This window comes from Perca fluviatilis, chromosome 3, assembly GCF_010015445.1.
Source record: "Perca fluviatilis chromosome 3, GENO_Pfluv_1.0, whole genome shotgun sequence".
Taxonomy (NCBI): Eukaryota; Metazoa; Chordata; class Actinopteri; order Perciformes; family Percidae; genus Perca; species Perca fluviatilis.
In genome coordinates, this window is record NC_053114.1 from 15,474,662 (window position 1) to 15,489,131 (window position 14,470).

The 14,470-nt window shown below is 39.9% G+C and overlaps 1 protein-coding gene across 4 annotated transcripts; it reads left to right on the forward strand.

Annotated features, from left to right (window-relative positions):
- Positions 1–485: 485 nt before the first annotated feature.
- On the forward strand, positions 486–11,790 carry LOC120556001 (RNA-binding protein, mRNA-processing factor 2a). Of its 4 annotated transcripts, none has more exons than XM_039795275.1 (9): positions 486–1,027; positions 3,773–3,850; positions 5,302–5,340; positions 5,610–5,672; positions 5,844–5,930; positions 6,602–6,752; positions 7,761–7,924; positions 9,553–9,625; positions 10,757–11,790. In XM_039795275.1, the coding sequence occupies exons 1-8, from the start codon at positions 767–769 to the stop codon at positions 9,616–9,618; spliced, it is 909 nt and encodes a 302-aa protein (XP_039651209.1). In that variant the 5' UTR covers positions 486–766; the 3' UTR covers positions 9,619–9,625; positions 10,757–11,790. The 4 variants fall into 4 exon arrangements, with proteins under 4 accessions (XP_039651209.1, XP_039651210.1, XP_039651211.1 ...); XM_039795276.1 differs by having other exon boundaries at positions 489–1,027; positions 7,761–7,909; XM_039795277.1 differs by lacking the exon at positions 5,844–5,930 and having other exon boundaries at positions 496–1,027.
- The last annotated feature ends 2,680 nt before the right edge of the window (positions 11,791–14,470 follow it).

A 14,470-nucleotide genomic window follows, 5' to 3' on the forward strand; every position in this document is an offset into this window, starting at 1 on the left:
GTGTGTGCTCATACATTTTTTTTCCACAGAATAGAGCCTAGAAGATAAAAGAAAAGTATGTATATATAAATATAAATTGAACGTGTTGTCAATACGAAGCCATGGTGTCACAAAACAGTAGAGGATCCAATATTATACATTATTTCTAGTTTAATTCTGTGGTAAGACACTTTCTTTTTGATTGTTTCCCCATTTTTATTTGTTGGGAGGTGAAGGAAGTCAGAGGTCAGATACAGACATACAAAAATAAATGAACCATAAATGAATAATACTATTTTTGTTTTAAATGTTTTTATATTGGCTAATATAGCCTACGTTGCAGAGGTTTTGGGGAAATTACCATTGGCTCTCCGGGTCCCATAGTAACGGTGATGCAGCGGCGGAGGGGCCGGGTCTTCCTGCAACAGCTGAGGCGGATCAGCAGCTTGATTACGGCTCACAGCGGACTCCAACATAATTGATGACCTAATTGAAAAGCAGGAGGAGGATGAGCGAGAGGGGGGTGCATACTCACGGACAGGAGAGAGAGAGAGAGAGAGCGAGAGAGACGCGCTCCAATGAGAAAAGTTTACTTGTTCTTCCTCCGCACAATCCCACAGCTGAGGGCATTGATGTGAGCGCAGAGGCTTTCTGTTTTTTACGCGCACTTCTTTCCCCCCGTCTTTCACCACCACACACGGAGCACAAATCCACCTTCTCACCTTTAGTTTGGCGCGTGTCTTGCATTTCTTTTTCTTTCATATTTTTTCCCCTCCCTTTTTAATGAATGATTCTCTCTCGCAACACTTCTTCTACTAAGATATCTTCGGATACGCCGCCGTCCTCGTCTGCACGACCTCACCTCGGCACATCTTCTCTCAAGTTCAAGCGCCACCAAGACTTTCACTGCAGCTTCAGACGCACTTGGGGGAAATATCACACGGCGAAGAAAAACTTGATATTTTGTGCAGCAGCCGCAGAAGCGACCGCCAACATGAGCCTGAAAGCTGACGCGGAGCCGAATAACAACGTTTCCATCGAAGAGGAGGTGAGTTCAGCAAAAGTTATTTTTTATTTCTCTGCTGCTCCGGACTTTGACCCGGGTGTTCATGTTCAATGACAGCCGAAAAAAAAGTGTTTCCGGCCACAAATGGGGGGTCTACAGACCTTCTTGCAAGTTGTGTGTTGGCTGAAATTCCTTTAGTTCAGTTTATAGTGGCTTTTCGGTCTCCTGGAGCAGTTTAAAAGTAAGGAAGGCGCAATTTTAAAGGGGCAAAACACGTCCAGTGAAAGCTGGCGCAGTTTAGGAATATAATCCAAAATTTGATTTAAAAATGCGTTTCTTTATTCCTTAAATTTACAAGCAAGGACGTAGTTTTTTTTTTTTTTTTAACCGATTAAAATGTGTAGCCTATCACCAGCTGTTGAATCCTAATTACTGCACACAAAACACGTACATTAGCCTATTAAGCTCTAAGCTGACCATGTAGTGTTTAAATAGACTATTTTATAGAAGACAAAGTTGTGTATTAATCCTACTTCATGTTTCTTTGTGACCTACTACAAAAAAGGGTCATGAGGCTTTCGGTTAGCCCATCTTTAAATGTGGGTTGGAAAAAAAAACTGTAGGTCTCTATTTAATACAAAAAAAAGGTTTTATATTGAAAACGGGCTTTAAATGAGTACACTCAGCAAGCTTGTCTGGATTGGAAAGTCATACAATTAAATGGATTCTCCTAATTTTCCAAATATCAATTTACTTGTTCTCTCTTCCTCAGCACCCAGTGTGTTGCGGTGACATTTTGTTTGCCTTCAGGTGACAAACAAAATCAGATGCGTCACACAAACGCTGCAGGTTAAACATCTCGGTATTTTTAAAGAGGTTCCTAGTCACCATAAAACTGAAACCTAAAATAAATGTCAACTGTTAATATGACATCCTTATCTGCAATTTGGAACTCTTAATATATCATTTTTAAATCAGAATAATTTTCAAATAAACCTTGATTGAAACCTTGACTGCCCAAATGATCCATGTTGACTTTTTCCAGCTGGGACTCTTCAGTTCTGTGTGGCCAGCTATATTTCCTCTTTAATGACTTCTTATGGAGGCGCACTGAGGGGAGCGCTGGGCCTTTTGTTGGCCCTCCTTTTGTTCCCATTATCTTACAACAAAGCCATGTGTGGCCATTTGACTTTTCCTAGCCTGATTTCCTTTTGTATGCTTACCCCCCTTGGAATTGAGAGCAAAGATTAAACAAACTGATGAGAAATGTATTTAGAAGCCCCAAAACGTCTGTTTAGAGAGGTGTTGAATCATCAGGATACAGAAGCTTGTCAGTCATGTCGCATTGTCTTGTCACAATAGTTTTACTTAAAATATATCACCCGAGTATGTAACTGATGCATTTAAGATTTTATTAAAAGCTATAATGGAGCATTTCAGGTTCATGCACTCAGTCAACGAGAAGCCGGTGGACAAATTAAAACCTCTCCATTTGAGTTTGTGTCCAGCTGAGCCGGCCTTCAGTCGCTCTATGTGCGGACTTGTAAAAGGGCTGAGAATTGCTGCTGTGCGGCACCTGAAAAATGCCGGAGGGTTGGGGCCACGGGTCAGAGGAAGGAAATGGTACCACGCTGTGCACTGTTGTCCAGTGCTGTTCGTCTGGCAGCCCCATTGTAGTAGTGAGGGCCTCCCCACTGGCTGGAAACTAATGGGCCTCGCACTGCACTGTTTATTTCCCGCGGCCCACACTGGACTGTACACCGCATCGGCTCTCAATGTCTGGTCAGGGCAAGTCCAGGGGTCCTTGAACGGGATCCAGGGGTCCCTGGCACGATTTAAGACCATCTCGTAACACATTGGGAGGATCACAGGTTTCATTCATAGACCATTGTTCACATTTGTTAATGAGCCAAATATTAAGGGATTGTTTTGGTCTTGACAGGTGCTTTAAAAGGGTTTTACGGGTGGTTCAGGTCCAGCCAATGGGTCACTTGATAAATATGAGGGGTCACAAGATGGTTAAAAGAATAGTAAAACTGGCAAAAGTGTGTGTGTGTGTGTATATGTATATGTGCAAATTTAGGTTTAAGATCATTTTGCCTCTTACCCTTTAAAACTAGAAGGCACTCGGAGAGTGCAGACCTTTGCCATGGCCGTCCCTTATCTCAGCAATGTTAATGAAAGTGAAAACATTTTTTCTGTACATTTACCCCGTGATTCGGATCCTCCAGAATTTAATGGGTTCTTCCATGGCCCATGCTACACCATTCCACCAAGTGTCATGAAAATCAGGCCAGTAGTTTTTTCCTGTAATCCTGCTGACAAGACAAACCCAACTGAAAATGTAACCTCCTTGGCAGAGGTAACAGTCTTGGAGGGAATAATCACTTTTGTTGGAAGTGCTCACAACGTGTACAAACTGATGAGGGGTCGCAAGAAGATGTGGTTTTTGTTTAAAGGGTTCACAGGCCAAAAAAGGTTGGGGAACCAGAGGCTTAAAGGGTTGAATCTCCAGCAACACTTGTAGCATGAAGAACAACTTTGCACCTGGCCAGTGGGACCGTTGATTCATGTCCTTTTGTGCATCAATTCATACATCAAAATATCCATCCATAGGTGTGTTGGTTAGCAAGGAGGAATGAGAGGTGTTGGCCCATGGCCAAACATTTGTAGATCTATTTGTGCCACCCAGTTATTATCGCTCATGCTGATCCTTCTAGGGAATGAGGACTCCAAATAATGTGTCACCTCCAGCTGGCCAAATAAAGGTTTGCTTTTTGTTTGCAGGTACGAACACTGTTTGTCAGTGGCCTACCAGTTGATATCAAACCACGGGAACTTTACCTTCTCTTCAGACCTTTTAAGGTAAGTTACAACATGAGGTTTTTCTAAGGAAAGGGGGCGATGCATGTTGTACAGATTATAAATCGCTGTGATTTGGGGTATATAAATGCAATCTACTTCTCACCTAAAGCTGATTGTGTGCCAGGTGCTGGAAAAGAGTTTCTAAAAGGATCATCTGCACACTCAAGAACGAGCCGTTTAAACAATTCATTCAAGTATTAAGGAAGCAACTGTAATCCAGTGTGCGATTTATTCTTTAAAAAAATAATTATATATATATATATATATATATATATATATATATATATATATATATATATATATATATATATATATATATATAAAAATATTCCTGCCTGTAGCTCACACAGCAGAACGTTTTTATCAGTGCTCCTTTTTAGTTGAGTCAAACAATCCCTCCTTTTGATGAGTGATTTGCATATATGGAAATGAGGCCACAGCATTGTTTGTCCATTGCTCTGGTTTTGACTGGACTCCAGTTCCATAAACACCCCTCCCACCCGTGCCCTAACTAACTAAATTGGAAGTGGTATCCCTCGCACATGGATGCTCTTCTGGAATGTGTAAATGAGTAGACCTCGCGATTGGCCAACCAGCCCTCGCTGACCCAGCTCGCCCACCGTGTAGGGAACGGTTTTATTCCTCTCGTAACATTTAGATATTGTGAAACCACTGAAATGTTTTGTTACCTCAAGTCATTGTAACACTTTACTTTTGGCTTCTGCAGTACATGTGTGCAAATAGGGTTCAATTGGATTCATTGAAGGTTTACATTTTGATCCACATTAAAATCCTTTTTTTTTTTTTTTTTTTTTTTTTTTTTTTAAAGAGCAACCTTTTTAATATTGACTGTATTCTCCCACTTGTTTTCCTCCTGTGAATTACTCAAGCTAAATCTGGTTTGGATTGTTGCAAAGGATTTATGACAGCTGGTGAAAGTAGTTTAAATTTCCATGGCTGTAAATCAGGATCAGAAGGGATCCCATCTATCAATACTCTGGTCAGGCAAAAATCCCCTTCATTTCTCAGGAATTTGCTCCTGCTTTAACCAACCCTTGTGCTATTTTTAACCTGGTTTAAAAACAGTGACTTTATTTGGAAGTCATGCTCATTCTTTGCTTAATCTCCTGCGTAAGAGGAACCCTTGCACATCTGATATGTGCTTGCTCCTTTTTAAAATAAACATGGGTCTTCATTTTCTTTTTAGCTTTGAGGCTATCTGTAGTCAAATCAATAAGTGGTGCTTTTGTTGAAAATGTGCACGTTTCACCTTTTTATTTCACCACAAGTGGAAGTACAACACTTTCACAGAAGGGACCCGTGAAGGCCTGCTCTCGAGCTCAAACTGAAGGTGTATGCAAGCAGGTTTCTCTTTATAGCAAGAAGTGTTCACGCCTGACTTCCTGCATGTGACTCCAGGGTGGATAATTGGCTATCTTTCTTCCCTGCAGGGTTATGAAGGGTCACTGATTAAGTTAACATCAAAACAGGTGAGACGCCTTCCATCGTAAAAAGAACTGCTTTAATGCTGTACTAAAATACTAAACGAATGTCCAGGCAGTCTCTTTGTAACTTTAGCTTTGGACTTACAGACTTGTATTGTCTTTTCTTGCTGATTTGTTTGACACATTTTGTATTTATTTTTTTATTATAAGATAACATTTAATAATCAATATTTGACAAATTCAGGTTCTTTCATATTAACATGGTCCTCAGTTAGTGTCGGTTGTCACAGTGTTTCTTCCCTTTTGCCTTCCAGCCTGTTGGGTTTGTAACCTTTGACAGTCGTACTGGAGCTGAAGCTGCGAAAAATGCTCTAAATGTAAGCATTGCCTTGTTTTTATTTCCTTTGTCTTTTGCTGTTTGGATTTTCCCCTTTTTTTTTTTTTTTTTTTTTTTAAATATGTTGCTTTTGTATTTATTAAATTTGTTCTAACCTTTGCTTAAACCTAAAAAAAGATTGGGAGCTTTAAACTTTTGTTTCCCCCATAAGAATCTCTCAAAGTCTACCCATTGTGTCTTCTACAATTCAATGGCAGGGCCATTTTTGGAAAGAGGCCAGAATCCCCGTAGCCTTACGGTAGTTTATTTTGACCTTGATACACAACCCTTCTTAGTCTGGTATAGCTTTCCCAATTTTGCATATCACTGCTTATTGTAATACTTGTTCTGTAGCCACATGTGTAGTGTTATTTGGACACATCTTAAGTAGTGTAACCTCTTATTTTTGTCACCAAGTAGCCCACGTATCTGGCAGTATCTAACACTTTGCTCTCATACCCTAGCCTTCCTCATGAGCATCACCTCTTAGACACACCAGCAGACACACACATACACACCAAAATACTACTCACCTGCATGTGGGCACAACGCTTAGGGCACAAGAACACAAGCATTCTACAAAGTCTCGCCATCGACCCTTTTCCTCGTCTCCCTCTCCTCCTGACTCTCCTCCTTCAGCCGCATGTGCTCTTGATTTTGTCATGAGGAAAAAGAGATGCAAGCATGTTGAAATATTTCAGGAGTGTATCCTTCAGTCTGCCCTTTTTTTTTGTTTTGAAGACGTGCCCTCGTTCTGAACATTTAAGAACAGTGTTCAGCTCAAGGGAAGATTGAAGGATACATCCCGAGTATTTGAACACCGCTTTAGGAAAGGAGGCAGTGTGTGAGACGACTGAGCTTACAGCCCCTCAAACTCAGCCCACCACCCTTACGATACTATGTCCCCCCCCTCCTCCGTCTCTCCCCCAGGGTATCCGTTTTGACCCCGAAAGTCCCCAGACCCTGCGCTTAGAGTTTGCTAAAGCCAACACGAAGATGGCAAAGAGTAAGCTGATGGCCACACCGAACCCCACAAATATCCACCCTGCTCTAGGAGCACACTTCATTGCACGGGACCCATGTAAGTTGTACGGCTGCACCACTCTAGGCTCTCTCATCCACTCTCACTTTGGCAATGCCAGTACTCAATTGCCCTTGTAACCCTTTAAAAAAATAAAAAATAAGTCTGTCTCAGGATATTGTGGTATTAAAGACAAATGAGCAGTGGTTAAAAACAGTATCTAACCAATTAAAGACTAACTCACCTCCACATGCATGTCATCTCGACTCTTTAAGACAGCCGCTTTGCTTCTGTACAGCTAGGAAATTCCACTCTCCCAGGGTTTAGTCAGAAGTTGTCTCGTCTCTCTTTCTCAAAACACCTGCTTGATTCAGTAGTTTGACAGGTGATGGATAACAGTTTTTAAACTGCATTCAGACCAGATTTCATGGGCAGAATTTATTCGTGCGTGTGTTGTGACAAAAAGCAGGAGGGGACAGTAAACCACGTGGGTTGTAAACAAAATGTGGGAAAATCGCAGTTCATAAAAGTATACTAGGGCCTTGCACCGGCACTCACTGCAGCCAAACGGCATCTAATTTTTTTTTTTTTTCTGCCGCTTATTTCACCGTGCAGTTATAAAACAAGAATATAACTAATATATTCCGATCAGCTCCACCTGTTCTCAAACCGACTAGATATTTGGAAAGCCTCGCAATTATGCAAGTCCAGTCCGATTTGAACTGTGGGAAGGGAAAAAGGCGGTCAATTCTCAACTAGAAGCGACTGTGTTCAGGCCCATTCCACATAGAAATGAATGGGGAGTGAAATCAGGTCTGACTGCACCTTTTTTAGGGTTGTGAAAGTTCTTTTATATTTTAGTGACCATTCAAGCAATTACTACAGTAAGATTCGTCAGCAATAAACCTAAAAGCCACATCATGACGACAAAACAAAACCCCTTTTTTGCAGCATGTTTTGATGACCCATTTTCTTATTTAGCCTCTGTACGGGTAGCTTACATGATAAGTCTGTATGTTCAAGGGTAGGTCAGTCAGCTTTGTTTCCTCCCGCCCTGTGCTTCCCCAGATGATCTGACAGGGGCAGCACTGATCCCAGCATCGCCGGATGCCTGGACTCCTTACCCGCTGTACACCACGGAGCTGACCCCAGGCCTCCCTCACGCAGCCTTCACTTACCCGGCGGCTGCTGCCGCTGCTGCAGCCCTCCACGCCCAGGTGAGGGACCAACCGGTGTGTGTTTCTCCTATTTCCCTGAGTATTGTTTAGTACACACTCAGCATAATACAAGGAACCTTTTTTGTAGAGATGCAGAATGAATGCCTCCAACCAGGTGCATTCCTAATTCTAAAACGTAAACTTAAAATTAGATGATTAAGGATGCACCACTGCAATTGGTAGTGCAACATGGTGCACTTTTAAAGTAGGGGTTGATTCTTGAAACCATCCCAGTGGTCCTCAGGTATTACAATAACGGCACAAAGACTTGTTTGCTGAAGCCAACCCAGATGTCAAGTCTGCAAGTCACTGCACAACTTGTGCAGTTATAATTGCATAGTTGTAATGTCATTTTGAAATGACGTGTGTATTCTGTAGTGTAGCCTCACAATACCACACACTTACCCTAAATCTATTTTCGTGGTTGTCATCTGGCTGATTTTGGCCTATGGCTTCCTTTTTTTGTGAATTAGTCTCTTGCACAGAGATATAAATTGTGTTTTTTTTTTTTTTTTTTTTATTAAGCTCAGTGCATTACTGTCCCATCTGTGTGTTGGAGGATAAAAATTGCTCTCCATAAAACACCCATGTTTTGGACAGTGTGGACCCAAAGATTAATAATTTGAAAAAACAACTTTGAGCCTTAAGATGAGGTTTGATCCCAACTACAACTGTTTGCATTTAGACAGTAAATCAATTTAAAACATGTATTTAATGTTTGGATCTGGTTTGAAAATATTCATTTTAAACGTAATAAAAGTTCATGTCTTGCTGAAAATTGGAATTGACAAAATGGGGGACAAATGGGTGTGCAAAGTGTTTACATTGCAACTAATTGCGGTCTAAATGCTACAGCAATTGTGTAGCTCACTACATTGCAGTGGGCAGGCCTTTCAGTAACAATAGCAATGGAAAGTATTTCCCTTGTTGGGTCATTTTAAATTGTCATTGTGATCGAGCTTCCTCCTGCAATGTAAGGGCACAGGGGAGTGCTACACTGCAAAGTAGATAGCTATTACATAGACCATTCTGTCGGGCATAAGAGGAAGAGGAATGTGAGGTATTTGCTTGAAAGAATTGTCAGACCTGATGCCCTTCTCTGGAGGTGCCAACTTACTGTCCACGTTCCTGTTGGAACATAAGATGATTGTGTAGCCACACAAAGTGTGGGGGGGAGGGGGGAGCCTTTTTAATTACAATCTGATGAAAGATCCCTTAAATGCCCAGAGTTCTCTTCCCACTGACTCTTGGCCTTGTTAGTTTTGAATGTACGACAGAAGTGTAACATCAAGTGTTTGTTGATAACCTCCTGAGTATATTGTGTGCGTGCGTGCATGTATTCTGCTACAGGTTTAAGTCACAGGTATGGAAAGGTACCAGCTCTTACCCTGTGGAAATGTTTAACGCGCGGAGAGGTTCAACTTTCCACCTTTCCATGCCTGTTAATTACTCAAGGACTATTGTCCTCAATGAGCAACTACGTGACCCACATTCCCATGGCTTCAGTGACTAGGTCTTAAAGGGACAGTCCTTCTAAACCTGCTTGTCAAAAGTAAATGTCTAAGTGTTAATTGATTGGCAGGATTGAAGCACTGGAGCCTGGTGTTGGTCTACTGTACATGACTATTTTTGTGTTTCTTCAGATGCGCTGGTACCCTACTCCCTCTGAGACTTCCCAGCCTGGATGGAAGTCCCGGCAGTTTTGTTAGATATTTAGTGAGTAACCTTTGGTACAACAGTGTTTTTTTTTTTGTTTTGGTTTTTTTTCCCTTTTTTAAAGATTTGCAAACCCCTATCCACAATCTTCTATCTGCTATCCCTGATACCATGCAAACTAAAACCTGCATAATGAGACTAACACCATGTTTGACTGAAAACTGCAGAATGAAAATGGCTTAAAACTTAATTGATTTAGTGTTAACAGATGAGTTTGTTAATAAATCCCATGGAAAGTTTAAAACCTTAAAACAAACCATCCAACCGGTCTATGGCACTCAGCCCCAAGCCCACTTGTTGACAAATCTTTGAAAATGGGTCATGAATACAGTTAATTTTTTATGCTAAATGCTTTCCTAAAGATTTTTTTTTAAATCAAACATTAACTCAAGCAGGAGTAAATTGCTTGTTGTTGGACTATTTACAGCTGCAGATTAATACACATTTGAATTGACGCACAGTAAATTACAGTGCCTATGTTCATTGTAATAAATGAACATGTCATCCAATGAAACGGTGTGGCTTAATATGGAATTGTTTTTTGACAATGGAAGAGGAATAAGCTGTGAGGTGTGATATACAGTTGGTAGGATCAATTCATTGTTGTTTTTTTGTATTTTCATGAGATTTAACAAGGAAAAATCCCCAGACTGTTTTCCGTTGTTGTTGTTGGGAAACTATTAAACACATCTTGTGTTGCAGTGTTTCACTGGGTGGCATGTTCCTTCATTAGAACATGAACGAGGCGCTGTAGTTGTCAACATTCACCATCTTGTTACCACGAAACGCTTGCAAGCACACCAAATTGTGAAATTAATCTGCAGCTGAAAAGTCACCAAAAAAACTAATTTACTTTTCTTTGAGTAATGTTTGTTAAAAACTATACTGCCCAGCTGTTTTAGGAAATTTCTTAATGGATTTACATTTGTGGCTTTAATTATTTATATCTTTATTAGGAACAAATTGGCTTTGGGCTGAGAGCTGTTAGGCAACACATTGTTTTTGATTCTTTTCATTGATTATTTTGACAGTAAGAAGACTATAGAAAAAGACCAGTTCTTTTTCTCTTTATTTTAGTGAGTGCTTTATTGGCTTGTTTACACTAACTCTTGTTTTCCCTGTTTTCTCTAGGCCTCTGGAAAACACACCTTTTGTCCAGCTCAAGTGAGGTTTGCCAAGCTCTTCATTAATTTAATCAGGTTTATTTAATGGACAAATGTGCATTATTATAAACAAACCGTATTTATATCTCCTCTCGATGTCTCTGGGAGTCTGAGTTGAAACCATCTTGCTGTCGACAATCTGAGCTTATCCTCGGCAACTATTGTGGTACCATCTTAGCCCAGTCAAAACTCCATGGATCATAATTGCTGAGGAAAATTGACGCATTGAAGTTACTGTTAAGCTAGTCCTTCCATGGTTTACCGCAGCTCCTGGGAGGTTTAGAGGCATTAAGAGTCCTTGCATGTTAGTCTTTTTGGCATGAATTTAGAACGCAGAGTTCTGTGTATCCTAATTTTCTTAGTGTTTGTGTTGCCTCTTTGCCTTTTGGCCTAGACAGCGAAATGTTTTGTTTTCCAGTAGAACCTTGGTCTTACCTCTGTGAAAGTTAGGCTGTTGTGTAAATGGCTAATCTCGCATGGACCTTGTGAATGCATCCCTACGTTCTATGACAACCCCAGCCCTTATGATCATATCAATGTCTGTCATTATTTGAGCAAAGGAAAGTACTAATTTTGTACTTTTTTGCGTAATGTATATTTATGCATTTTTGTGCAACTAAAATAATGAACCTGTGTATAAGTTGGATGTTTAGTCATCTTTTTGGTGTTACTTTTTGATCCTATAATCCTGTTGACGTAGTTTTAAAGAAGAAAAAAGTGCAATTTGTTTAGGGGGAAATGGGTATCTGTCAAAAAATGGAAGTGTTCTGAATGTGGCTTGTGCCATTCTGCTAAAATGAGATTGCTGTAAAACGATCTTTCAGAATGTGAAACTGGACTACAAACTTAAAAGGTGGATCTTTCTGGGGGGCCATTTTGAAATGGGATTAGAGTGATGGAGGAATTTAGTTTGTGGTTTAGAAACATGTTTGTCTTTGTATCTGCTGTGCATAAGTTGTAAAAAATATTCCCATCTTATGAATAATAAAAGAAGTGAATGCATTTCCTTCTCGGCATCTGTCGTTTGTCACTGCGGTTAGTCAGCAGCCAATCGTAGGTAACCAACTCTCTCACACTGTATGAACTCCCAAGAATTGAACTCTGTGGACATCAGATGTTGGCGTCAATAATTCATGCCAACTTTTCATTTGTAATGCACCATTGCATTAGTGTCACTTTGAATCATGCTGACCTCCACACTCAGTCCTTACAAGCTCATAAGATGCTCTGCTCAACCAACCATGACGGCTCCTGGAGGGACTCGTAAGTGACTGTTCTCTGTATGACCAGCTGCCTAATTGTAGTGCTGGTGGTTAATCATAAATATTTGTCCATATTGTGCCAATTAAGTTGGGGTGTATATACAAAATCAAGATTAGCATATTTCCAGTGAACATGGGTCAGCAAAGCAGTTTGGGACAAATTTTGAGTGAAACGTCATCAAAAGTAGGATTACAAGGAGCGGTCTCTACGTTCTGACTGGCTCCATTCATTTAGCAGTATATGCTCAAATTTAGGTTTTTAAGACTTCAGCTTTATTGCCCAGTTTAGAACATGTATTCAAATGTTATAACATTATGTTGAACATTTTTACCAGGGAGCTAGTAATCTATAACCTGTAATCTATTGCATTTCAAAAGTAACCTTAAACTGAGTGCACAAACCATCAACTGACAGACAGGAAATTAACCAATTTTGATAAAGTTAACAAGTGAAACTGTCAACATTTTTGTTTCTCAAATGTGAGAATATGCTGCTTTTCGGTTTATATCATTGTAGACTGGATATATTTGTTTTAAACTGACAAAACAAGACACTTTAAGACTCCACCCTGAGCTGAGAAACTAATGGACATTTTCACTATTTTGACATTTTCTAAACAATCAGAAAAACCAGCAGATTAATTGAAAATGACAATTGCAGCCCTAAAGGGTCTAATGGAGAACTGATCATTTAAATGTAGAGGGTTAAAACCTGAATGGACTGTTGAGAAGAAGCAAATAATTCTCTCAAGGAATGGCTATTTGCCCTTTATGGAAAAAAACGGGTCAGTTAACATCACTTTCACACAGAATATTTGAATTGACATGAAATCAATACAGAGTGGAAAGACGGGGATGCTACAACATTTCCTTTTCTCTGCAGTTTTCATCTGCAGACACAAGCTGTATGCCAGGATCAGATATAAACATACACTAGCCCTACTGTGAATATTTAAGATGTATTGTAACTCAGAATTGTTAATGGCCTACAAGAAAGTTTACACCGTATGCCATGTTCTGTATAAAACACATTTTCCAATACTTGTTATATTTGTATTTATGCTAGTCTTTATTTACAACTGGCTGCAGTGGGTCAACATGAAGGCAATCCCATTGTGTAAATCAACAATTTAAGTGACAAATGTTGCTATTTATGTAGTCTAATGAATAATGTATGTTGGCATTTCTGTGTTTCTGTCATTTCTGTAAATGCATGAAGCCCTCCGTCTCTTAAAAACATGAGTGCTCACAACCAATATCTTCTAAGAAGTGGGTCCTGGTGTAATGTGCAACACAATCTTAAGCATTCATAGTTTGTAGAATGAAAATACAGTTGTATTTGATCATTGTGTGCCCTTACTGTAGATTTCAGAGAGATGTGTGTGGGGAAAGAAGCATTTCCTTTTGCCTTCTTATTTCAAAAACATAATTCTGACATAATTCTGTAACATTTATTTACAGTATATGTACATAAATGTACATAACAGCTTCTCGTGTAAATTAATACATTTTTAACTATTTGTGCTTCATGTCATTGTTATATATTGTTATATGAAAAAGAACCATATCTGTGTTGAAATAAAAATATTATAATTATGTAAACTTGATGTGTTTGAATAAGGTTGAAAGAAAGATGAAAAAGATCTTTTGATCAGAAATAAAACAAGGAGGCCTGGAGATTTTTTAATGCAGGACTTTGTCGCCCTCTTCTGACCTAACGTCAACATGACCAAAGAGGAGGAAGAGGAAGTAGAGGAGGAGGTGGTGGTGGTTTGGGGCCTTGCTGAGTGGTACCTTGGCAGTGCCCAGGAGGTTAACTGGCACCTCTCCAGCACCTAGCACTTTGGTGGAGGAAATTCAGACCCTTTAGTAAACATACTAGTACAACACTGTAAAATACGCTGCTACTAGTTAGAGTCCTGCATTGAAAACAGAAGGTATCTCGTTTTCATAAAGCGCAGGTCTAGACTATAGTGTAGGCTACTCTTTTATTTACAGAGACCCAACATTCCCCCATGAGCAAGCACTTGGCGACTGCAGCAAGGAAAAACTCCCCTATAACATGAAGAAACCTAAAAAAAAAAAAACGGGCTCATATTTGGGCAGCCATCTGTCTTGACCGTCTTAATTTAAACGAGGGAAGGCATTTACTACAAGTGCTCCTATATTTGTATATATTTTGGTATTTTCAATTGAGAACAGCACAGTAAAAAATTGGACAACTTAAAGATCAAGGACATTACAGGGAAGTCAAACTGGACAAGAGAAAAAACAAGAAAATTCCCCAAAGAAAGTGTAACAAGACTAATCAAGAGGAAAATCAAGATTCAAGATTAAGACTTTAGGAGACGTGGATGAGGTGGTGACTGAGTAGCCGTGCTATTGAGGTTGCAATGAGTGCAATTGGCTTATTGTTTAAA